The sequence below is a fragment of the Oncorhynchus tshawytscha genome, linkage group LG01 (genome assembly GCF_018296145.1).
Source record: "Oncorhynchus tshawytscha isolate Ot180627B linkage group LG01, Otsh_v2.0, whole genome shotgun sequence".
Classification (NCBI taxonomy): domain Eukaryota; kingdom Metazoa; phylum Chordata; class Actinopteri; order Salmoniformes; family Salmonidae; genus Oncorhynchus; species Oncorhynchus tshawytscha.
The window spans coordinates 46555411-46579996 of record NC_056429.1 but is presented as its reverse complement, the minus strand read 5'-3'; the positions used below and the strand labels follow the sequence as shown (position 1 = coordinate 46579996).

Here is a 24586-nt window from a genome sequence, read left to right as displayed (position 1 = left end):
AGCATGTTTTTAGGTGCAATTTCATGCTACTACTCTGCTTAGTCTGAGTCTACATGGTTTTCTATTAGTGTTATCAGTAAATAAACAGACAAAATAAAACGGTAATACACATTGAAATCATATGACTTGTGACGTCAGAGCTGACTGTTAAAAGCAACCATGAAAATGAAGTCTTCTGTAAGCTTGATGGTTTCACACGTTCCATTTTCTACAAGGTTAGAGCTTATTTTAAGTCCTAATCAAAATATAAAAAAATGTCACTCGTTGACACCCAAGAAATAGAATCATGTTGGAAGTTGAAGCTATAGAAGGTGTGTCAACGTGTGTCGGATGCCTGGGATGTGTAAACTGTGGTGGATATATCAGCACACCCTCTTTCCTTTCATTGTCAGGTCTCCGGTAGTTAGTGAGTGAACACCTCAGTCAGTTTCTCTACAAGTGTTTGACTAGTCAGAATTGGAACCAATGAAACAGTCCCAAAAGAGTCAACTCCAAGCAACATCAAGAGCACCTCAACACTATGTAAGTATATAATTATTAAGGCTGTAAGAGTTACCCAGATTAAATATACTTTTTGACATTTTAATGCACCATTTTATTTTTATAACAATTATCTGAAAGTGTTGGAAATGCATTGAAAACATCCAAAATACATGATCTATACAGAAAAAAATCTACAAGTTGGCATTGAGGTTTAAATAAAGTGAGCTTTCTCAATTGACCTAATTTGCTAACTGTTACTTGAGACAAAATCAAGACCTCACTATATGTGTAATGTGTTTTTGTATGAACTTGGACCCTTTCCAACCTCCTATTCATCTTCAGCACTAAACCAGTGTCTACATATGTGAAAACAGAACATTTCTATCCGGGGCAGTCGCCATAGCCTAGCTCAAGGCCAAAAATGTAAAGTAAGCAACAGCAAAGTAGGCTAAAATCATTCCAATCCTGATTAAAATGCAGGTAGGACCATCTTTTCCCTGTCTTTTCAAAGATGCCTTAGGGATCTTTGAGATCACCTTTTCTGCTCTTGTAGGAAGCAATCACTCCCCTATTGCATTTGTACAAGCTGCCCCCTTGTTGGCTACTATGTTGCAATATCTACAGTCGAAGTACACCTTAGCCAAATACATATAAACTCAGTTTTTCACAATTCCTGACATTCAAACCTAGTAACAATTCCCTGTCTTAGGTCAGTTAGGATCACCACTTTATTTTAAGAATGTGAAATGTCAGAATAATAGGAGTGGTTTATTTCAGCTTTTATTTCTTTCATCACATTCCCAGTGGGCCAGAAGTTTACATACACTCAATTTGTATTTGGTAGCATTGCCTTTTAAATTGTTTAATTTGGGTCAAATATTTCGGGTAGCCATCCACAAGCTTCCCACAATAAGTTGGGTGAAATTTGGCCCATTCCTCCTGACAGAGCTGGTGTAACTGAGCCAGGTTTGTAGGCCTCCTTGAACGCACACGCTTTTTCAGTTCTGCCCACAAATCTTCTATGGGATTGAGGTCAGGGCTTTGTGATGGCCACTCCAATACCTTGACTTTGTAGTCCTTAAGCCATTTTGCCACAACTTTGGAAGTATGCTTTGGGTCATTGTCCATTTGGAAGACCCATTTGCGACCACGCTTTAACTTCCTGACTTATGTCTTGAGATGTTGCTTCAATATATCCACATAATTTTTGTTCCTCATGATGCCATCTATTTTGAACTACACCAGTCCGTCCTGCAGCCAAGCACCCCCACAACATGATGTTGCCACCCCCGTGCTTCACAGTTGGGATGGTGTTCTTTGGCTTGCAAGCCTCCCCCTTTTTCCTCCAAACAAAACGATGGCCATTATGGCCAAACAGTTATTTTTGTTTCATCATACCAGAGGATATTTCTCCAAAAAGGACTATCTTTGTCCCCATGTGCAGTTGCAAACCGTAGTCTGGCTTTTTTATGGCGGTTTTGGAGCAGTGGCTTCTTCCTTGCTGAGCAACCTTTCAGGTTATGTCGATATAGGACTTTGTTTTACTGTGGATATAGACTTTTGTACCTTTTTCCTCCAGCATCTTCACAAGGTCCTTTGCCGTTGTTCTGGGATTGATTTGCACTTGTTGCACCAAATTACGTTCATCTCTAGGAGACAGAACTCTTTCCTGAGCAGTATGATGGCTGCGTGGTCCCATGGTGTTTATACTTGCGTACTATTGCTTGTACAGATGAATGTGGTACCTTCAGGCATTTGGAAATTGCTCACAAGAATGAACCAGCCCTGTGGTGGTCAACAATTTCTTTTCTGAGGTCTTGGCTGATTTCTTTTGATTTTCCCATGATGTCACACACAGAGGCACTGAATACATCCACGAATGCACCTCCAATAGGCTAATTGACATAATTTGAGTCAATCAGAAGCTTCTAAAGCCATGACATAATTTTCTGGAATTTTCCAAGCTTTTTAAAGACACAGTCAACTTAGTGTATGTAAACTTCTGACCCACTGGAATTGTGATACAGTGAATTATAAGTGAAATAATCTGTCTGTAAACAATTGTTGGAATAATTACTTGTCATGCACAAAGTAGATGTCCTAACCGATTTGCCAAAACTATAGTTTGTTGACCAGAAATTTGTAGAGTGGTTGAAAAATGAGTTTTAATGACTCCAATCTAAGTGTATGTAAACTTCTGACTTCAACTGTGTATTGATCACAATATTCTCCTTCTGACCTGCTAAGCCCTTCACCTCTCAGACCCTCTTCTCCCCTACCAACCTACACAAGCAATCCATTCCACCACAGAAGGCCACCTTGTCATCCCCAGGTCCAAGCTCCCTCTCTCCAGCCATCCATGACTGACTCCATCACCATCCTTCAGTTCTTCCTAAAGCCCCACCTTTTTGACAAGGCCTACCAATAAGCCCCCCTCCCCTCCCCACCACACACATGCATACAAGCAAAGCAATACACTACAAAGACATTCCCCTCTGCACCATACTGATCACCATCTAACCCAAACTGGTAACCTACCCATTACCCTAAACTGGTTTTGCATCCTTACGCCTAACCCGACCCCGTATCCTAAATCGGGTTTGTATCCAAACCCCAACCCTACCCTCCCCATACACAGATACATCACACTCTTCCCCTTCCTTGAGCCCACTAGTCTTTGTTCATGTTTTTGTTTAGTCTGCTGCTGTTTTGTTTGAAATGTACTGCAATGTGGAAAGAAAAACAAGTTCGAAGTGCTGTGGGAAAATAGCTGGGAACAAAAACAAAAAAATGAAATCCTGGTGATTTTGCATTTAAAAAAAATATATTATTAGTTGTTTTTTTTTAACCCAGAATGGACTTTATTTGTGGGTAATCACCAGGAATTCATAAAAAAATGAGTTCCCAGCTATTCCCATAACTAAAAGATCTTTTAATATTTTTCAACCTGAATCAAACTCCGTGTACCCCCCTTCAGCCTTGTAGAGGGGGGGTTCACACACTTTGTTGCCAATGTGTATTCCCCCCAATCTTTTAACTGTGTGTCACCCACACACGTGTGTGTGTGTATGGGTGTGGGGGGGATGACTTTAGTTCTGGATTTAAAAAAAACTAAAATCACCAGGAATTCATCAAAAAATGAGTTTTTTTCCACAACTAAAAAACATTACATATTTTTCAACTTGAATTGAACTCTGAACATTGGATTTGTATGCTTCAAGACTAACATTTCACCACTCCATTGTGGCTAAAGGATTATGATAAAAAAAAATATTAGGACAATTTATAATGGACAATTTAGTCACTACAGCCGTTATCCTAGCAAGGGAGGGTGCAGAAAGTATTGAAAACAGGGACCCGTGCCAATCATTCTCACACCTTTCTATCTTTTTGAGATATTGTTGTTACTTGTTAAACAATCTCTTTCTCAAAGTAATTGTATTAGTATAATATAATATTCCTATTTTGTTAGCATACAATTTAGCTCAGTATTTGTATTATGTTATGTCATATTTTATGTTTTGTGTGTGGACCCCAGGACGAGTAGCAGCTGCATCAGCAAAAGCTAATGGGTATCCTAATAAATAAAATCCAAATATTTATTTGTGTGTCCATCCCTGTGACCAAGGCGTTTGTTGTGTGTGATAGAGTGGTCCTACGAGATTGGCTGTGGACTACATGGTGTTTACCCTCTGTCTCATCTACATCTTCGCCATCCACAAACAGCTGGGACCCAAGATCATTGTTGACCAAATTGAGGGCTTTCTAAGAAGAAAGAGAACACTGTGCACTGCAGTGTGTCTAATATACTTAGATAGACATTGGGTTGTTGTAGCCGTCTCCGTTATGGCGACTGTGAGAGCATAGACCGTGCCATTGAGGCCATCTTCATTTTGAAGCAGTCAATTTTCTTCTTCTACTACTTCTAGATGGTGGATAAATTTAAGATGAATGACTCAAGCCATGCACCATTTAATTTTTCAAGGTTCCTGCCTGTGTAAGTAGGCGTTCCCTCTCTCACGTGAGAATGCTTTCCCGCGAGAGCTCATGGTTCTGCCCCGCGAGAGTGAACTGCTGACTTTGGTCTACTTATTGTCCTCTCCCCGCTCGGCTCGCCCCACCAGGCCGATCCGACATATCACTGGCTAAAAAAAAATGTCTCCTTTCTCTACCGTCTCTGGGGCACCGCCTCCGCGGGTTGGGGGCAATAAGTAGGCCCCACCCGATCAGATAAAATAAGGGAGAAGGATGTCTCGCTGTATCTGTCTCTAAGGGTGCCTACAGCCACCTAGTGTGTGTTGTTTGAACAGGTATGAAGCCAATGTTTGCGTGTTACTGCCACCTGCAGTTATGAAAGTTATGTTCAGGAGTTTAATTAATTGGCTGATCTCTTCTGATGACCTGCAAGGAATCATGTGATCCTTCCTTAACCCATAGGAAGTCTCACCCAATTGACTACTTAACAGTAGTGAAAGTTCTTAATGGCGCTGGCCATGCTGAAATGGGATTTTGGTCACTAGAGTCTGTCTAGATTGAAGTGCTGGTTTTGGCAGGAACAACTAGTATTGAAAGAAAAGTGTAAAAACTGCACACACAAAAAACAGTGATAATCCTGAATTTAATATTCTGTTCCCCTCCTGATTGGCAGATGAAAGGCATCTTCTTTTTCCTCTTCTTCCTAGCGGTGTGGCTCATAGCCTACAGTGTAGCCATTTAGGAGCTGCTCTACTCCTATGACCTTCGTCCTTGTTGGATATTTATCAGTGTTCTACAGGCCACACCTCCACATATTTGGATAGATCCCCATAAATGTGGTTTGCATGTGTATATAACATAGTATATTCTCACTTAGCCATCTTAAAATGAATGCACTAACTGTAAATCACTCTCGATTAGAGAGTCTAGTAAAGGAAATTGTTTTTATATACAGTACCAGTCAAAAATTTGGACACCTACTCATTCAAGGGTTTTTCTTTATTTTTATTATATTTTAGTCTAGAACAATAGTGAAGACATCAAAACTATGAAATAACACGTGGAATCATGTAGTAACCAAAAAAGGGTTAAACAAATCAAAATATATTTTATATTTGAGATTCTTCAAAGTAGCCACCCTTTGCCTTGATGACAGCTTTGCACACTCTTGGCAGTCTCTCAACCAGCTTCACCTTGAATGCTTTTCCAACAGTCTTGAAGGAGTTCCCACATATGCTGTGCACTTGTGTGCTGCATTTCCTACACTGCGGTCCAATTCATCCCAAACCATCTCAATTGGGTTGAGGTTGGGTGATTGTGGAGGCCTGGTTATCTGATGCAGCATCCCATCACTCTCCTTCTTGGTCAAATAGCCCTTCACAGCCTGGAGGTGTGTTGGGTCATTGTACTTTTGAAAAACAAATGATAGTCCCACTAAGCGCAAACCAGATCAATGGCGTATTGCCGCAGAATGCTGTGGTAGACATGCTGGTTAAGTGTGAGTAGGTGTGAATTCTAAATAAATCACTGACAGTGTCACCAGCAAAGCACCATCACACCTCCTCCATGCTTCACGGTGGGAACCACACATGCAGAGATCATCCATTCACCTACTCTGCATCTCACAAAGACCGTGGTTGGAACCAAAAATATCAAATTTGGACTCATCAGACCAAAGGACAGATTTCCACCGGTCTAATGTCCATTGCTTGTGTTTCTTGGCCCAAGCAAGTCTCTTCTTATTGGTGTCCTTTAGTGGTTTCTTTGCAGCAATTTGATCATGAAGGCCTGATTCACACAGTCTCCTCTAAAGAGTTGATGTTGAGATGTGTCTGTTACTTGAATTCTCTGAAGCATTTATTTGGGTTGCGGCTGGTAACTAATGAAATGATCCTCTGTAGCAGAGAACTCTGGGTCTTCCTTTCCTGTGGCGGTCCTCATGAGAGCCAGTTTCACCTCCAATTCTCTGGAATGTTCCAAGCTGTTTAAAGGCACAGTCAATTTAGTGTATGTTAACTTCTGACCCACTGGAATTATGGTATAGTAAATTATAAGTGAAATAATTTGTCTGTAAACAATTGTTGGAAAAATGACTTGTGTCATGCACAAAGTTGATGTCCTAACCGACTTGGCAAAACTATAGTTTGTTAACAAGAAATGTGTAGTGGTTGAAAAATGAGTTTGAATGACTCCAACCTAAGTGTATGTATACATCCGACTTCAACTGTACTCACTTTTTATATAGAATGTGGACACCCCTTCAAATGAGTGGATTTTGCCATTTCTGCCACACCCATTGCTGAAAAGTGTATAAAATCAAGCACATAGCCATGCAATCTCTATAGACAAACATTGGCAGTAGAATGGTCCATACTGAAGAGCTCAGTGACTTTCAACATGGCACCGTCATAGGATGCCACCTTTCCAACAAGCCAGTTCGTCAAATGTATGCCCTGCTAGAGCTGCCAAGGTCAACTGTAAGTGCTGTTATTGTGAAGTGGTAACATCAAGGAGCAACAACGGCTCATCCACGAAGTGGTAGGCCACACAAGCTTACAGAACGGAACCACCAAGTGCTGAAGCGTGTAAAAAAATTGTCTGTCCTGTGACGTAACACTCACTGAGTTCCAAATGGTAGTTGAATATCAGTTTTATATGAAATGTATTTTCCACCACACTGTCATTACCACAACACTAAGTCATTACCATCAAGGTACATATTTTAGAGGTAAAGGTGCATTAAATTACAATTGATATTGATGATTTTTCCCATATGTGAACATTATATGCTTGTTCTCAATATTTTACATTCCTTTAGAAATTATCTTAAGATTTTTGTGGTAAATACATGTTTCTGAGTATCATCAAGGCATATATGGACATGACAATGATTAATACATATGTTTAAGAAAACTTCCAAATAGTAAATTAATAACATTTAAAAAAAAAAAAAAAAAAGTGAAATATTATGTAAAAGACCATATGCACAATTTCGGTCATTTCCTTTTCAACTAAAATTGCACATTTTATGATGTGTTGGTAATGACATTTCCCCTCTGGAATTTGGTGAAACGATACAAATTATTTTTATCCTTAAATAGTATGATCTCAGCCAATATTAAATCTTGTATCCAGACAGTGAAGAAAATATTCAGATAGATAAAAAGTAGTTTCATTTTCCAAAACATTTAACATCCTAAAGTTACCATATATTCAACCACAAGGAGGTACTAATGAGCTATGCGAGATATGTATATTTTTAATCATAATAGAGGACTACTGCAATTGTATTATTTCGGTGTAGATAAGGAAAGGGCAGGTTAAAAACATGAATGCAGTGGAAATTAACTGACTACGGTAAGTAACTTTAATGTGTCAAGCAGATTACACAATTTTGCGCCATTTCTGAAATGTAGCAACGTTTAAGACATGGATTTCATGTTGTAATGTTAACAAGGTACCTAAAAGTAGTTTAAATTCATGTTTTCATTTTATTTGCTAAGCGCAATTTGTTTAAACAGCGAAATTGTAGTGAAAATCATCCTTGTTTTCATAGCGATGATGAAAAGAACGTCATTTATTTAGGCTGTAATGATCTCCAAAATTCAAATTATTTGGTCATCACACCGTTGATATAGCAACGGACGCTAATAGTTTATCGATTCCCATTCTGACGCAGGGGGGGACATTATTTGGCATGACAGGCCCAATATGGCTCCTCTGGTTTCTCTCTCTGCATTTGGATTGCTGCTGTTGTATCTGCCTGCTCAGCACTGTACAGAGCCAATCTGTCATGGTCACCTCTCCTCACCCCCAGTTGTAGCACAGTTCTAGTGCCCTCTCCTGGACGACAGAGGCTCTCTTTCAGAGTAACTTGATAAAGCCCACATGTCCTCCACCCACTCTGAGGTAAGGTTGTCAAAATGTAAATGAACTTTATTGAACCCCAGTCAATTGTACTACTTAGTTTTTTATGTACTAGTTTCTGTTCTGTTCTCTCTTTCAGATCTGACCCCTCTCTCTCCAACTAGCTGACCCATGTCTGATGGAGAACAGTGAAATCTAGACACTCACAAACACACCTCTTACCAATCCATCGATGACGAATGTTCCTCTTGTGGTTCGGGGAAATGCCAAAGATGGACTTGATGCTCATTCAGCCATCCTTTCAATGTTGTCTTTCAACTTTGATTATTTGAACTGCTGCCATTTTATATGTGGACTATTGTTGCTCTTCTGTTACTTTGTTGTTCCTATGTTGGTCTAGAAATCTTGTTCCTGTGGGTTATAGAATGGATTGGCAATCTGTTCTTAATGTAATATGTACAAACATTTTTAAAGGTGCAATTCAAATATCTCTACCCCCCATAATGACATGACCAAGTACAAACACATTCAACCTGACACAATCACAAAAACAGATTGTATGTTGGTTTTACACTCGAAAAAATGCTCCACTAAGCTAGATTCAATCAGTTCTGCCTTAACCCTTGATAACCGACAACATTGTTTTTATTAAGGCGATGTTAGAGGTGTAACTGCATTGGAGCTGTCAAATCATCAAACGCCTCCCGGATTTATAGCTATCACGGACATTGCCATTGGATGTGCAGAGACACAGTAGTAGTAATCGCATGTAGCCTTGTTACAAGCCGTCAAATCGGTGAGCAGCTGCTCTTGTGATCATTGTCAAAAAGCCACACCTGCCCATCTCACATTAAAAGTTCAGGACAAGAAAGTGTAGGCTATATAGAAACAATTACTCTCAATTTGAAAAATCAATAACTAAATCATGAGGATTTCAATCATCTTGAGGTGTAGATTATGTCACAAATTCCAGTGATTGAACTTGTCAACAAGGCTGCATGGGGATGTCTCTTAACGCTCCACTCCATGCCGCCAATGGCAATGTCCGCTTTAGGTACAATTTGATATTGAGATAAAAATGGCTGCATTGGACCTTTAAATGTAGCTATTTTGAGTCTTTGGACCCTTTTACTCCCTTTGTATAGCAGAATATTTGCTTGCTAAATAACCTTTTAAGTACCTCTGTAAATTCTTATATTTTTCAATGGTGAATTGCTGTATACAGTTTAAGCACAGGAATTTCACCAGTATATGTGGTGATAAAACACATGAAAGTTCAGACTGTTAAAACTGCTGCAACCGTTAGTGCTCTATTTGGAAACTCGGAAATGATTTTCCGCTAGTGGTGTAAAGTTGTTAAGTAAAAATACTTGAAAGTACTACTTAAGTAGTTTTAGGGATATCTGTACTTTACTATTTATATTTTTGGCAACTTTTACTTCACTACATTCCTAAAGAAAATTCTATACTTTTTACTCAATATGTTTTCCCTGACACCCAAAAGTATTTGTTACATTTGTAATACATAGCAGGACAGGAAAATTGTCAAATTCACACACTTATCAAGAGAACATCCCTACTGCCTCTGTTCTGATGGACTCACTTAACACATGCTTTGTTTGTAAATGATGTCTGAGTGTTGGAGTGTGCCCCTGGCTATCTGTAAATTAAAATAAACAAGACAATTATGCTGTCTGGTTTGCTTAATATAAGGAATTTGAAATTATTTATACTTTTACTTTTCATACTTAAGTATATTTTAGCAATTACATTTACTTTTGATACTTACGTATATTTCAAACCAAATACTTTTAGACTTTTACTCAAGTAGAATTTTAATGGGTGACTTTCACTTTTACTTGAGTCATTTTCTATTAAGGTATCTTCTCTTTTACTCAAGTATGTTAATTGGGTACTTTTTCCACCACTGTTTTCCGCTTCAGCCGATCCTTACAGGGAACGAGCTTGGTTCATGATGTTGGAGGTGAATGAATGGAGTTCTTTTACATATGTTGGATCGTTACTTGATCACCCTGTTGCAGGAGAACTTTCCTGCAATTCAGGAAATGTAAAACTTGTAGTATATTTGAGGTTTAAAAAGGTTTCTGAGATTTGTTATTTCCACTTTGAAATTTCAGACTTGATTTTCCCAAACAATGTATCAACCCCTACAAAAATGCAGATGAATTATAATCCACATAATACTTCACATTTAATGTTGCTGCAGGATTATTTTCCTGCTGTAGCAAACTGGCTCAAATTAAGATCCTACATCTGTAGCGTCAGATCTTTCTAACCGACCGAAGCCTAAATGTGTACTTTAGAACTAGGTTTTACCGACTCTTACTGCCTTTTCACCCCACAACAACCATATTTCTACAACGGGTATTAATAACCAGCTATTTTAAAATATCAGTTTGGAGTTATTAGCACCTTTTGTCCGAGTAGATGTGCCGTTAACTGAGTTGAGGGAGGAAGGCTGCGGAGGGCTAGTGTCCACATTTGCCCTCAGCTGTGGCCTTTTCCCAGGGAGCACCTGGTAACCTGAAGGAAGGTTAGGTGACATTCACTCATTTCAGAGATAGAGCTCAAATTTTCAGGGGACGTTGTACATTGAAGATGTTATTAAAGATGCCAAGTGTTAAATATTTGGGTCAAGCGTTTCTAACCCAGCTTGAGGCAAGTCATGTATACTGCAGCTCACCCAAATGGAGAGAGAAATATGTCTTAGGCATGTGTGTGTACATCTCCACTTTCAGCTACATTGCAGTCTTCGGTGTTGCATATCTCTCCTCTTGTTCATCTGCATCTCATATCGCTCTCTTTCTCTCCTTTGGTGGTCTCAATCGTAACTGTTTCACACAGTAATGTAGAAGTTTGGGTTGATAGCAGTGAGAAATGGAGTGGGGACCATAGGGCCAGATTCACTAACCATTGCAGAAAGTTTGCACCTTGTATTTTCCAATCTGAATATAACAGAGTGTTGAACAAAATATGAAATAAAGGGAGGTGCAACAAGTGCAGAAGCTTTGGTTAAATTTGGCTCTGATTGCTTGGGTTTGGCTTCATTTTGGAGGCTTTGCAGATATAGTTTGCAGAGGCTCCTCTCATGGGGAGCAGCTGGAGATGTGGAAGAGAGGATTATGAAAGGAGGGGGATAGAGAAAGAGTGAAAAAGAGGGGTGGTATAGAGAGAGAGAGAGAGAGAGAGAAAGAGTGAAAAATAGGGGTGGTATAGAGAGAGAGAGATGGTAGTATCTTCAGTGTCAGTCAACTCACAGTGCCAGGGAGGGTCACATTACACTGACTCTGGGAGTGCAGGGTTTTAAATAGAGTGGTTATTTTGGGGGCTACATGTTCAGGAGGGGCTGAGGGGTACCGGGGAGGGGGTGTACTCAGAAGGAAGGTAGTGAAAAGGCTATATGGGTTGAGTGTGAAGACCAGGCCATTCATTGTTGATTATTGTGCCTGCAATGCTTGGTAATGTGTGTGTGTAACCAAGGGCTGGCTCATTGCTTGTTCCTATAGTGCTGGAATTGTGAGAGTGGTGGGCATATAAAAATGGTGGGTAAAAACTGTGTGACATTTGGTACAAAGCTAATTGGCATAGGCATTGGCAAATAGTTCCCAATTGGGGTGGCAGAGTAGCCTAGTGGTTAGAGCGTTGGGCTAGTAACTGAAAGGTTGCAAGTTCAAATCTCCCAGCTGACAAGGTACAAATCTGTTGTTCTGCCCCTGAACAAGGCAGTTAACCCACTGTTCCTAGGCCATCATTGAAAATAAGAATTTGTTCTTAACTGACTTGCCTAGTTAAATAAAATTGATAGCTGATATGTCTTCTCTCAACACCTGCTTGTCTCACCAATGCTCTCTTTTCTCTCTCCCCCTCACTCGTTCCAATGATATACAGTGCCTTGCGAAAGTATTCGGCCCCCTTGAACTTTGCGACCTTTTGCCACATTTCAGGCTTCAAACATAAAGATATAAAACTGTATTTTTTTGTGAAGAATCAACAACAAGTGCGACACAATCATGAAGTGGAACGACATTTATTGGATATTTCAAACTTTTTTAACAAATCAAAAACTGAAAAATTGGGCGTGCAAAATTATTCAGCCCCTTTACTTTCAGTGCAGCAAACTCTCTCCAGAAGTTCAGTGAGGATCTCTGAATGATCCAATGTTGACCTAAATGACTAATGATGATAAATACAATCCACCTGTGTGTAATCAAGTCTCCGTATAAATGCACCTGCACTGTGATAGTCTCAGAGGTCCGTTAAAAGCGCAGAGAGCATCATGAAGAACAAGGAACACACCAGGCAGGTCCGAGATACTGTTGTGAAGAAGTTTAAAGCCGGATTTGGATACAAAAAGATTTCCCAAGCTTTAAACATCCCAAGGAGCACTGTGCAAGCGATAATATTGAAATGGAAGGAGTATCAGACCACTGCAAATCTACCAAGACCTGGCCGTCCCTCTAAACTTTCAGCTCATACAAGGAGAAGACTGATCAGAGATGCAGCCAAGAGGCCCATGATCACTCTGGATGAACTGCAGAGATCTACAGCTGAGGTGGGAGACTCTGTCCATAGGACAACAATCAGTCGTATATTGCACAAATTTGGCCTTTATGGAAGAGTGGCAAGAAGAAAGCCATTTCTTAAAGATATCCGTAAAAAGTGTCGTTTAAAGTTTGCCACAAGCCACCTGGGAGACACACCAAACATGTGGAAGAAGGTGCTCTGGTCAGATGAAACCAAAATTGAACTTTTTTGGCAACAATGCAAAACGTTATGTTTGGCGTAAAAGCAACACAGCTCATCACCCTGACCACACCATCCCCACTGTCAAACATGGTGGTGGCAGCATCATGGTTTGGGCCTGCTTTTCTTCAGCAGGGAAGATGGTTAAAATTGATGGGAAGATGGATAAATACAGGACCATTCTGGAAGAAAACCTGATGGAGTCTGCAAAAGACCTGAGACTGGGACGGAGATGTGTCTTCCAACAAGACAATGATCCAAAACATAAAGCAAAATCTACAATGGAATGGTTCAAAAATAAACATATCCAGGTGTTAGAATGGCCAAGTCAAAGTCCAGACCTGAATCCAATCGAGAATCTGTGGAAAGAACTGAAAACTGCTGTTCACAAATGCTCTCCATCCAACCTCACTGAGCTCGAGCTGTTTTGCAAGGAGGAATGGGAAACAATTTCAGTCTCTCGATGTGCAAAACTGATAGAGACATAGCCCAAGCGACTTACAGCTGTAATCGCAGCAAAAGGTGGCGCTACAAAGTATTAACTTAAGGGGGCTGAATAATTTTGCACGCCCAAATTTTCAGTTTTTGATTTGTTAAAAAAGTTTGAAATATCCAATAAATGTCGTTCCACTTCATGATTGTGTCCCACTTGTTGTTGATTCTTCACAAAAAAATAGTTTTATATGTTTATGTTTGAAGCCTGAAATGTGGCAAAAGGTCGCAAAGTTCAAGGGGGCCGAATACTTTCGCAAGGCACTGTAGTTCTGATATCACCCCTCTCACTCTCTCCTTTGCTATTTCAACTCTTCCTCCTTACACCTCCCTTCTTTCACGATATATGGTCATCCTGGCCTGAGCCTCCTTCTCCCACCGTCCTCTCTAAAGTTAAACTTGAACATTTGATGACAGCAAAAAGCAAGCAATATCTGCCCCTCTCTCTCCCTCCCTCTCGCTATCTGCCTCTCTTCCCTGTTCATTCCATTTTAGACGGTGCAAGCATGGTCAACGGTGGAGCATTTGCCCCTGTCACTCAGCCTAATTGCCCCATTCCTTCTCATCTTACCCCCCGGGCTGGTCTCTCTCTTCTCCTGCCCGTCCCACATTAGTGCCGCCTGTGTCAGGTCTGCAACGGTGTCTCTTCAAACTGTGCCATTTTACTGCATGCTTAAACTTTAAAGGGGTACTAAACAAGCACTATTTCAGGAGGACAAGAGGGTTGCTTTTTTTTTTCAAAGGAGAAGGACACCTACCTTTTCCAGGAGGGATTTGGTTTATCGTTGTGTTGTGAGGAGTTGAGAACAAGTGTCTGGATTTCTATTTGGAATATCCCCGTTCAACTGGGCATTACATAGGCCTATTGTGTGCACTTCTTTATAACTGGTGCCCGTTCCCCATCGCTCTCCTTAGGGTGTGTGTGTGTGGGTGTATTGTGTGTGTGTGGGACAGAAAGGCAACAAACTCTGGGGGTGTCAGTGTGCACGTGCTAAACCATTGCACTGCAAAGGGAGTGATCCCTCGTTTATCTGGTATCATCCCTCACTCTCCTCGTTTATCTATCGTCCCTCTCAACCCTTTGTTCTGAGATTAATCATGGCCTCCTTTAAGACGTGGCTCTTGGGACTGTTCCTAGCCCTGCTCTGCACCTTCCAGACCCCTCTTGCCCCTGGAGTCAAGGCTCAAGACCTGCCGCTGGCCCCCCAACAGGATGTAGTAGCTGATGACGAGGGGGAGCATGCAGCGGATGTAGGGGGAGATGACGACGACGATGATGATGATGATGGGGACAGTAAAGAGGATGATGACAATGATGATGACGACGACGACGATGATAACGACGATGATGATGATGACGACGATGATGACGACAACGATGATGACGACGATGATGATGACGATGACGACAACGATGATGACGACGACGACGATGATGATGACGACGACGATGATGACGGCGATGATGATGACGACGACGATGATGATGACGACGACGATGATGATGATGACGACGATGATGATGATGATGACGACGATGACCACACAGGTAAGTTACGTCTTTTCACTTAAATTATGCTGCATTCTTTACCCACCTTCCCTCGCCATCATCTCTGTGTGACCCTAACCCCATCCCGCTCTGCCTGTCTGAAACTATATCAGAAGAGAAAGGGAGAGGGGAGGGGCTTAGCCACACCTTGGCTGCTCCCCTCTCCTTACCTCTCCATGCCCTGCAGAACCTCTCCTTGTCAGTTAGTTTTCAGCTCAGCCTGTCACTCAGTTCAGCTGTCCAATCAGAGTAGATATAGGAAAAGAGACTAGTACAGAAGTCCCTCCTTCACCCCTTTACAGCTGTCCATTACCTTTGCTGTGTCTGTCTGACTCTCTCTGTGTTCTCTTCCCTGCTTAAATAGAGTTATGAACACTCTGGGGAAATTGAACTGGCCCGCCTGGAGTCCCAACTGTGTGTCATCCTTCGTACAGTACACTAGATATGAACCCGGGGACTACAGAAGCATTGTAATGATGAGTTAAAGGAGATGTTTTTTTTGTTTTTTTTTAAGTAACACAGAGACTTGATAGAATCAGTCATCGGATCATAATATAATTCAGATCTTTTGATTTGTGTCTTGTTTGAAATAATGGTTTCTTCTTTTTCACTCCGTCCTTCCTTTCTCACGGTTATGGATTGGATTGACATGTATTCGTGTCTCCTCCATGTTAACCTACAGAGAAAGAAAGAGAGACAGTGGTGTAGAAAGAGGAGGCTTGATAGAGACAGACAGACAGACAGGAGGAGGTGGAAGGAGTGAGGGGTGAGGGGAGGCACATGAGGGCTAAAGAATTCATTCATTTACTAGATAAGAGTAGTAAGGTGTGGTAATAGTAACAGGGGTGTCAATAGAGTTTCTACTTTCTCCACATCTCTCAATCTCTCTTTCTCTGTAGAGCTTCCTTCTTTGTCACTATGTTGAATAGTTCCAATGAAATGAATGTACTGTATATGCAACCCTGGTCGATGTTTTTACGTCATCTTTGAATGCATATTAATAACACATCTGTGAATGTATCCATTCATATTTTGTCATTCTCACTCAAACTCACTCAAGCGGTTCTCAGACTATTATGTTTGTACAAAGATAATCATTCACATACTGAGAACAGAAACTTCCGTTATTTTCTTAAACTAATTTGAAATATTTATATGGCCATTCGTCATTTGTCACTTTAGAGAGGATAATTGGAATATGAATTATTCTTATAATACATTCATTTGTATAATTGCGTATGATACCACTTTAGTTAGATTACATGTCAGATATCAAAGATTAAACCAGATCAAGCAATGTTTGTGTGGGCTACCTCTAGCCTGGTACTCAACGTAGATGTTGAGGTTTTTCATATTTTGGAGGAAAAATAGTATTTGGAAAAAGAGAGAAATATATCTGTTTTAGGTAGCTAATTGACAAGACATGACAGTTACTCCAAGTGTTGCATAAATAGAAGTGTTTGACTCTGCTCTTATTTTTATGTGGATTTTTAAAATTGATTTTTTGCTGACTGTGAAACAACCCCTTTCTGTGAAAACTGTGACAAAATATCACCTCTGATCATGTCTCTCTAACCCCACTTTCAATCATAGAATAAATCAATTGATCATGAAGTGTTGCATGGATGTACTTTTGTTGTTGCCTGGAGTCATGTTTGGTTTGGTGACTGACTACATGCATGGAGTAAATCTGTGTGGTATAAAAAAGGTGGGAGATTGTTTCAGTACTAAGTCTGTTTGAGTCAAATGAACAGGAAAAGTTCAAATGTTCATCTTACTGTGGAATGGTTTATTGTATAGTCATACTGAGTGTGAACCTATATACACTGCTCAAAAAAATAAAGGGAACACTTAAACAACACAATGTAACTCCAAGTCAATCACACTTCTGTGAAATCAAACTGTCCACTTAGGAAGCAACACTGATTGACAGTAGATTTCACATGCTGTTGTGCAAATGGAATAGACAACAGGTGGAAATTATAGGCAATTAGCAAGACACCCCCAATAAAGGAGTGGTTCTGCAGGTGGTGACCACAGACCACTTCTTAGTTCCTATGCTTCCTGGCTGATGTTTTGGTCACTTTTGAATGCTGGCGGTGCTTTCACTCTAGTGGTAGCATGAGACGGAGTCTACAACCCACACAAGTGGCTCAGGTAGTGCAGCTCATCCAGGATGGCACATCAATGCGAGCTATGGCAAGAAGGTTTGCTGTGTCTGTCAGCGTAGTGTCCAGATCATGGAGGCACTACCAGGAGACAGGCCAGTACATCAGGAGACGTGGAGGAGGCCGTAGGAGGGCAACAACCCAGCAGCAGGACCGCTACCTCCGCCTTTGTGCAAGGAGGAGCAGGAGAAGCACTGCCAGAGCCCTGCAAAATTACCTCCAGCAGGCCACAAATGTGCATGTGTCTGCTCAAACGGTCAGAAACAGACTCCATGAGGGTGGTATGAGGGCCCGACGACCACAGGTGGGGGTTGTGCTTACAGTCCAACACTGTGCAGGACGTTTGGCATTTGCCAGAGAACACCAAGATTGGCAAATTCGCCACTGGCGCCCTGTGCTCTTCACAGATGAAAGCAGGTTCACACTGAGCACATGTGACAGAGTCTGGAGATGCCGTGGAGAACGTTCTGCTGCCTGCAACATCCTCCAGCATGAGGTTTGGCGGTGGGTCAGTCATGGTGTGGAGTGGCATTTCTTTGGGGGGCCGCACAGCCCTCCATGTGCTCGCCAGAGGTAGCCTGACTGCCATTAGGTACCGAGATGAGATCCTCAGACCCCTTGTGAGACCATATGCTGGTGCGGTTGGCCCTGGGTTCCTCCTAATGCAAGACAATGCTAGACCTCATGTGGCTGGAGTGTGTCAGCAGTTCCTGCAAGAGGAAGGCATTGATGCTATGGACTGACCCGCCCGTTCCCCAGACCTGAATCCAATTGAGCACATCTGGGACATCATGTCTCGCTCCATCCACCAACTCCACGTTGCACCACAGACTGTCCAGGAGTTGGCGAATGCTTTAGTCTAGGTCTGGGAGGAGATCCCTCAGGAGACCATCCGCCACCTCATCAGGAGCATGCCCAGGCGTTGTAGGGAGGTCATACAGGCACGTGGAGGCCACACACACTACTGAGCCTCATTTTGACTTGTTTTAAGGACATTACATCAAAGTTGGATCAGCCTGTATTATGGTTTTCCACTTTAATTTTGAGTGTGACTCCAAATCCAGACCTCCATGGGTTGATAAATTTGATTTCCATTGATCATTTTTGTGTGATTTTGTTGTCAGCACATTCAACTATGTAAAGAAAAAAGTATTTAATAAGTATATTTCATTCATTCAGATCTAGGATGTGTTATTTTAGTGTTCCCTTTATTTTTTTGAGCAGTGCATATTTAAAATGACTAGACTTTCTTTATGGGCATTTGTGATTATAATCTACCTATGTGTATTTGTGTGTACAAAGCATGTTCTGTGAGGTAGTCTGTACATTGTACTGGTTTGTGTATGTGGTTAGAATTTGTGTGTCTACAGAATATGAGCGTGTAGAACTAGTGTATACATGCGGGACTGTATGTAGGAAATTCGTTTTTGTACAGTATGAATGAACTCTACCCTGCCATTCTGTTACACCATTACCTTGCTACACAAACAAAAATACATTAATGAACACCATCACAGAAAATGTACAGATACACATATACAGTGGGGAGAACAAGTATTCTATACACTGCCGATTTTGTAGGTTTTCCTACTTATAAAGCATGTAGAGGTCTGTATTTTTTAAAATCATTGGTACACTTCAACTGTGAGAGATGATGATTTTTAAGTAATTAATTTGCATTTTATTGCATGACATAAGTATTTGATACATCAGAAAAGCAGAACTTAATATTTGGTCCAGAAACCTTTGTTTGCAATTACAGAGATCATACGTTTCATGTAGTTCTTGACCAGGTTTGCACACACTGCAGCAGGGATTTTGTCCCACTCCTCCATACAGACCTTCTCCAGATCCTTCAGGTTTCGGGGCTGTCGCTGGGCAATACAGACTTTCAGCTCCCTCCAAAGATTTTCTATTGGGTTCAGGTCTGGAGACTGGCTAGGCCACTCCAGGACCTTGAGATGCTTCTTACGGAGCCACTCCTTAGTTGCCCTGGCTGTGTGTTTCGGGTCGTTGTCATGCTGGAAGACCCAGCCACGACCCATCTTCAATGCTCTTTCTGAGGGAAGGAGGTTGTTGGCCAAGATCTCGCAATACATGGCCCCATCCACCCTCCCCTCAATACGGTGCAGTCATCCTGTCCCCTTTGCAGAAAAGCATCCCCATGTTTCCACCTCTATGCTTCACGGTTGGGATGGTGTTCTTGGGGTTGTACTCATCCTTCTTCTTCCTCCAAACACGGCGAGTGGAGTTTAGACCAAAAAGCTCTATATTTGTATCATCATACCACATGACCTTCTCCCATTCCTCCTCTGGATCATCCAGATGGTCATTGGCAAACTTCAGACGGGCCTGGACATGCGCTGGCTTGAGCAGGGGGACCTTGCGTGCGCTGCAGGATTTTAATCCATGACGGCATAGTGTGTTACTAATGGTTTTCTTTGAGACTGTGGTCCCAGCTCTCTTCAGGTCATTGACCAGGTCCTGCCATTTTGTTCTGGGCTGATCCCTCACATTCCTCATGATCATTGATGCCCCACGAGGTGAGATCTTGCATGGAGCCCCAGACCGAGGTTGATTGACCGTCATCTTGAACTTCTTCCATTTTCTAATAATTGCGCCAACAGTTGTTGCCTTCTCACCAAGCTGCTTGCCTATTGCCCCGTAGCCCATCCCAGCCTTGTGCAGGTCTACAATTTTAACCCTGATGTCCTTACACAGCTCTCTGGTCTTGGCCATTGTGGAGAGGTTAGAGTCTGTTTGATTGAGTGTGTGGACAGGTGTCTTTTATACAGGTAACGAGTTCAAACAGGTGCAGTTAATACAGGTAATGAGTGGAGAACAGGAGGGCTTCTTAAAGAAAAACTAACAGGTCTGTGAGAGCCGGAATTCTTACTGGTTGGTAGGTGATCAAATCCTTATGTCATGCAATAAAATGCTAATTAATTACTTAAAAATCATACAATGTTATTTTCTGGATTTTTGTTTTAGATTATACAATAGATACTTGTTCAATTACTTGATACTTGAACAATACTTGTTCTCCCCACTGTACGTGTTAGGATGGGAATGAACAACTTATTTTACAGAGGCTGACGGTAATGATGACGATGATGATGATGAACTGGTTGCAGCTGATGACGACGATGATGATGACGACAATGATGATGATGACGATGAGGAAGAGGACGATCAACTGTATCACAAAGGATCCCTCTGTTCATACTGTGAATACTGTGAGGTAGGTCTCACCATCTAGATAGAAACACCAGTTTGATTACATTTATTGGTAAAACCATTTGCACCCTTTTAATATGTTTTCCCCATCATTGTTAAAAATTCTCTCTCTCTCTCTCTCTCTCTCTCTCTCTCTCTCTCTCTCTCTCTCTCTCTCTCTCTCTCAGCACTGTGACACCTGCAACAAGTGCCCATGTGCAGAGGGAGATAAGTCTGCGCACTGTGACACCTGTCAGGTAAGAATTACCTTCCCATTCAACCACTAGTAACCTACACTCCCAGAGAGAAGGGTTCCAAAAAGGTTCTTAAGCTGTCCATGTAGGATAACACTTTTTTTGGTTCCAGGGAGAACACTTTTTTCGAGAGGGTTTTACATGGAATCCAAAATGATTCTGCCTGGAACCAAAAATAATGTTGGTTCCAGCGACAGTATGAAAATGAGACGGACTGGATTTTGAACCCAGGTCATCTGTGCACCACAAGACTTTGCATTATAATTAGCTTGGGAAGTTAACACAAGTCTTCAGGTCCTAGGCAAGGTTACACCAGAGCTAGTCAAAACATAGTCTCTCAAATCTCTGGGAGCTCTCTACGCTTCGCACACTCCATACAGCGGTTGTGAGAAGACTAGTCAAAATCAAGCTGACCAAATCATCATCAAACCTCACTGTTACCCTTGAACTAAGCAGAAATCAGATAAGACCTAGATATGGTGACTTAGGCAGAGCCTTCCTTTGGCATGCAGAATTCTATGCAGTGCAGCTGTCTACACTGAAAGACATCATGACAACCACATAACTCTGTTATAATTACTACTGCATAATAATCAGGACTATGGCTGTAATCAGGAACGTGGCTGGTGAGAGGGTTGTAAAAAATGATGACGCCTGTGACTGTAGGACTGGGTGACTCTCAAAAGATTATTTGATAGTGGGGTTCACTTTTTATCATAACGATGAGTTGACTCTAATTTTGCATTTGCATGCTCCTCGGAAGTAGGAAGCTGATCTTAATATGATGATAAATTTTTTTACATCAAGAGGGCTGGTTATGATGCAATGACAAAGTCAGATCAGAGAAGCTCCTCCCTCCAGTTATGTCCTATGACGTTATATAGTCCTTCATTTGTTATCCTTCTCTAATGCCTTACCCTTTTCATGCTTCCTTCTTTAGATGTGCAACTTCTGCTACGTGTGTCCCATTTGCAGCACACTTTGCCAACCAGGTAAGACAGCGGTGTGGGACTGTTTGATAAAGAATCATTGTATGAACTGCTTGCAAAAAAAACTGTTGACATGTCATTAGCTGCTATTAGAGGAATGTTTGAGGTTGAAAGCCAGGCAGCAGAAACATCAGCTTCACTGTATGTTTTTAATCCCCAAGGTGGTTTTCTGGACGAGCTGACTGGATCAATCTATAAGTAAGACACAGTTACATAAACACCTTTTGAATGCCTCAGTGTGAGCTATCAATATTCCATTTGACACAGAATTACGTTTATTCTCAAAATGACAAATAATGTCTATCTGCGGAATGCAGTTACTACAAGGAGCGCCCCACCTGAATCTGCCATTAGCATCGAGTCACTACATGCCGCGCCCACTGCCATTGAGGCTGCTTCTAACAGTGCGGCTCGTACCGAATGGACGGAGAAACGATTATCCACACAATGTGGAAAGACGTCTTCGGCCACACACATGTAAAAACAGACATTAAATGCCAGCCATTAGTTAAAAATAGTTATGTTTATTTCACAGTGACATGCCAATTAGCTAACATTACTGCCTTTGTAAAGCACCAGGACAAGCCAGTGCAAATGACCAGTGCACACCGGTGTTGTACCGAGGTGCCTGCCGACCTGAGGTGCTTCCCACTGGGCAGCTGTATCCTGTTGAGCACTGCTTTCTCACAGTTAACGTTACGGCGAGGGAAGTAGCTAGCTACAGTGTCTTTTGAAAGTATTCATACCCCTCGACTTATTCCACATTTAGTTGTGTTAGAGCCTGAATTCAAAATGGATTGAATGGGTTCTTCTTCTCACCCATCTACACAACATACCCCCATAATGAGAAACTGAAAACATAATGAGAAACTGAAAACAAACACATATTTGCAATTGTATTACCATGAAGTCTAAGGAACTGTCCTTAGATCTCTTGGATATAATTGTGATGAGGCATATATCTAGGGAAGGGTAAAAAAAAACTATTTCTAGAGTGTTGAAAGTTTCCAAGAGCCCAGTGGTCTCTATCATATGGAAATGGAAAAAAATGGAACTGCTTAGAGGTGGCCGTCTGACCAAACTGAGCAACTTGGCAAGAACGACCTTGGTCAGGGAGGTGACCAAGAACCCAATGACCATTCTGACAGAACTACAGAGTTCCTTGGCTGAGATGGGAGAACCTGCCAGGAGGACAAGACTCTCTACAGCACTGCACCAATCTGGGCTTTATGGGAGAGTGGCCAGGTGGAAGCCACTCCTGAGAAATAGGTACATGACAGCATGCTTGGAGTTTGCAAAAAGGAATGTGAAAGACTGGGATCATAAGGCAAAATATTCTGTGGTCTGATGAGACAAAAATGTAACACTTTGGCCTGAATGCAAAGTGCCAGGAAAACCAGGCACAGCTCATCACCTGTCTATCACCATACCTACCGTAAAGCATGGTAGTGGCAGCACCATGCTATGGAGATGCTTTTCAGCAGCAGGGACTGAGAGACTGGTACGAATAAAGAGAAACAATGAATTGAGCCAAATGCAGGCAAATCCTTGATGAGAACCTGCTTCAGATTGCAAACTACCCTAGACTGGGGTGAAGATTCACGTTCCAACAGCAACATGGCAGAATGGTAGAGAATCCCCAATCCAGATGTGCAAAGCTGATACACACGTACCCAAGACATACCCAAGAAACCTGTTATCGCCAAACAAAGGTGCTTCAACAAAATATTGACTGTGTGAATACTTATGTAAATGAGATATTTCTGTATTTCCTTTTCAATACATTTGCAAAAATTTCTAAAAACATGTTTTCACTTTGCCATTATGGGGTATTGTGTGTAGATTGGTGAGAAAAAATATATAGTTAGCAAATCCAAATGGCAAGCTATCACACCCAAATGCACCTCACCCTGTGATTCTTTCAATAGGCCTACCCGTGTGAGTAGAAATGTGAAGACTGATGCGCAGTAAAATCAATAAACCAACCACTTGTCTCCCTTTATCCGTTAGGACTGTAGCCGATGTCTTCGAAGCTGACAAATAAGCCCCTGTCGCCACCATGTGGCCAAGGAAGATGCTGCAACCAAGGGATTGTATTATCTCTTAGATTCACTGTCATTATTCTCACTTTTAATAAGTTATAAATAATTTTTCTGTCTTTCTTGTTGTTGACTGAGAACACCACAAACATGCAAACTGGATATAGAGATACTGGATAGATTGGATACACATATTGGATATAATGGATAGCCAATAGAAGTTGTGAGAATATGAGAATGAGAATAACTTTAATTGAGCTATTTGTGTATTATTTTTAGATGACAGGTTTATGGTATTCTTCTCAGGAACATGCATTCGTATTTTAAAGTCATATCTGTGTTTCTTAAAAACAGTGGGGTTGTATGAAATAAACTAAAGGGGAAGTTTTAAACATTTGTGCTATACTGTTTTTATGTGCACTGTCATATCAAATGGAAAATGCATCTAGAATTAGGCTATAATAGAACAGAATATGTTGGCAGATGTGCGCAAACATTGGGTATTTTATCATTTCAGCTTCAATTAGAAGATTCATATTTTGTAATGGGGAATATAAGCATAGAGTGTAAATTGTTGACTGCCATTGAGTAGAATGTACAGTATATACTGAACAAAATATAAACGCAACATGTTGGTCCGATGTTTAATGAGCTAAAATAAATTGTCCCAGAAATTATATCTCTCTCAAATTTTGCACACAAGATTGTTTACATCCATGTTAGTGAGCATTTCTCCTTTCCCAAAATAATCCATCCAGCTGACAGGTGTGGCATACCAAGAAGCTGATTA

General features: G+C 41.3%; 1 protein-coding gene and 1 long non-coding RNA gene across 2 annotated transcripts; both read left to right on the top strand.

Moving 5' to 3' along the window:
• Positions 1-7006: 7006 nt before the first annotated feature.
• LOC121846529 lies at positions 7007-9800 on the top strand. The gene is made up of 3 exons (XR_006083444.1): positions 7007-7815; positions 8138-8367; positions 8465-9800. It is a non-coding gene; the product is annotated as an uncharacterized LOC121846529 (long non-coding RNA).
• Positions 9801-14092: 4292 nt separating this feature from the next.
• Positions 14093-24190, top strand: LOC112261549 (sarcoplasmic reticulum histidine-rich calcium-binding protein-like). Its single transcript, XM_024436983.2, has 6 exons — positions 14093-15130; positions 20388-20539; positions 20703-20771; positions 21709-21760; positions 21919-21955; positions 23768-24190. Exons 1-6 carry the CDS (start codon positions 14680-14682, stop codon positions 23799-23801), a joined length of 795 nt encoding a protein of 264 aa, XP_024292751.2. The 5' UTR covers positions 14093-14679; the 3' UTR covers positions 23802-24190.
• Positions 24191-24586: the final 396 nt, after the last annotated feature.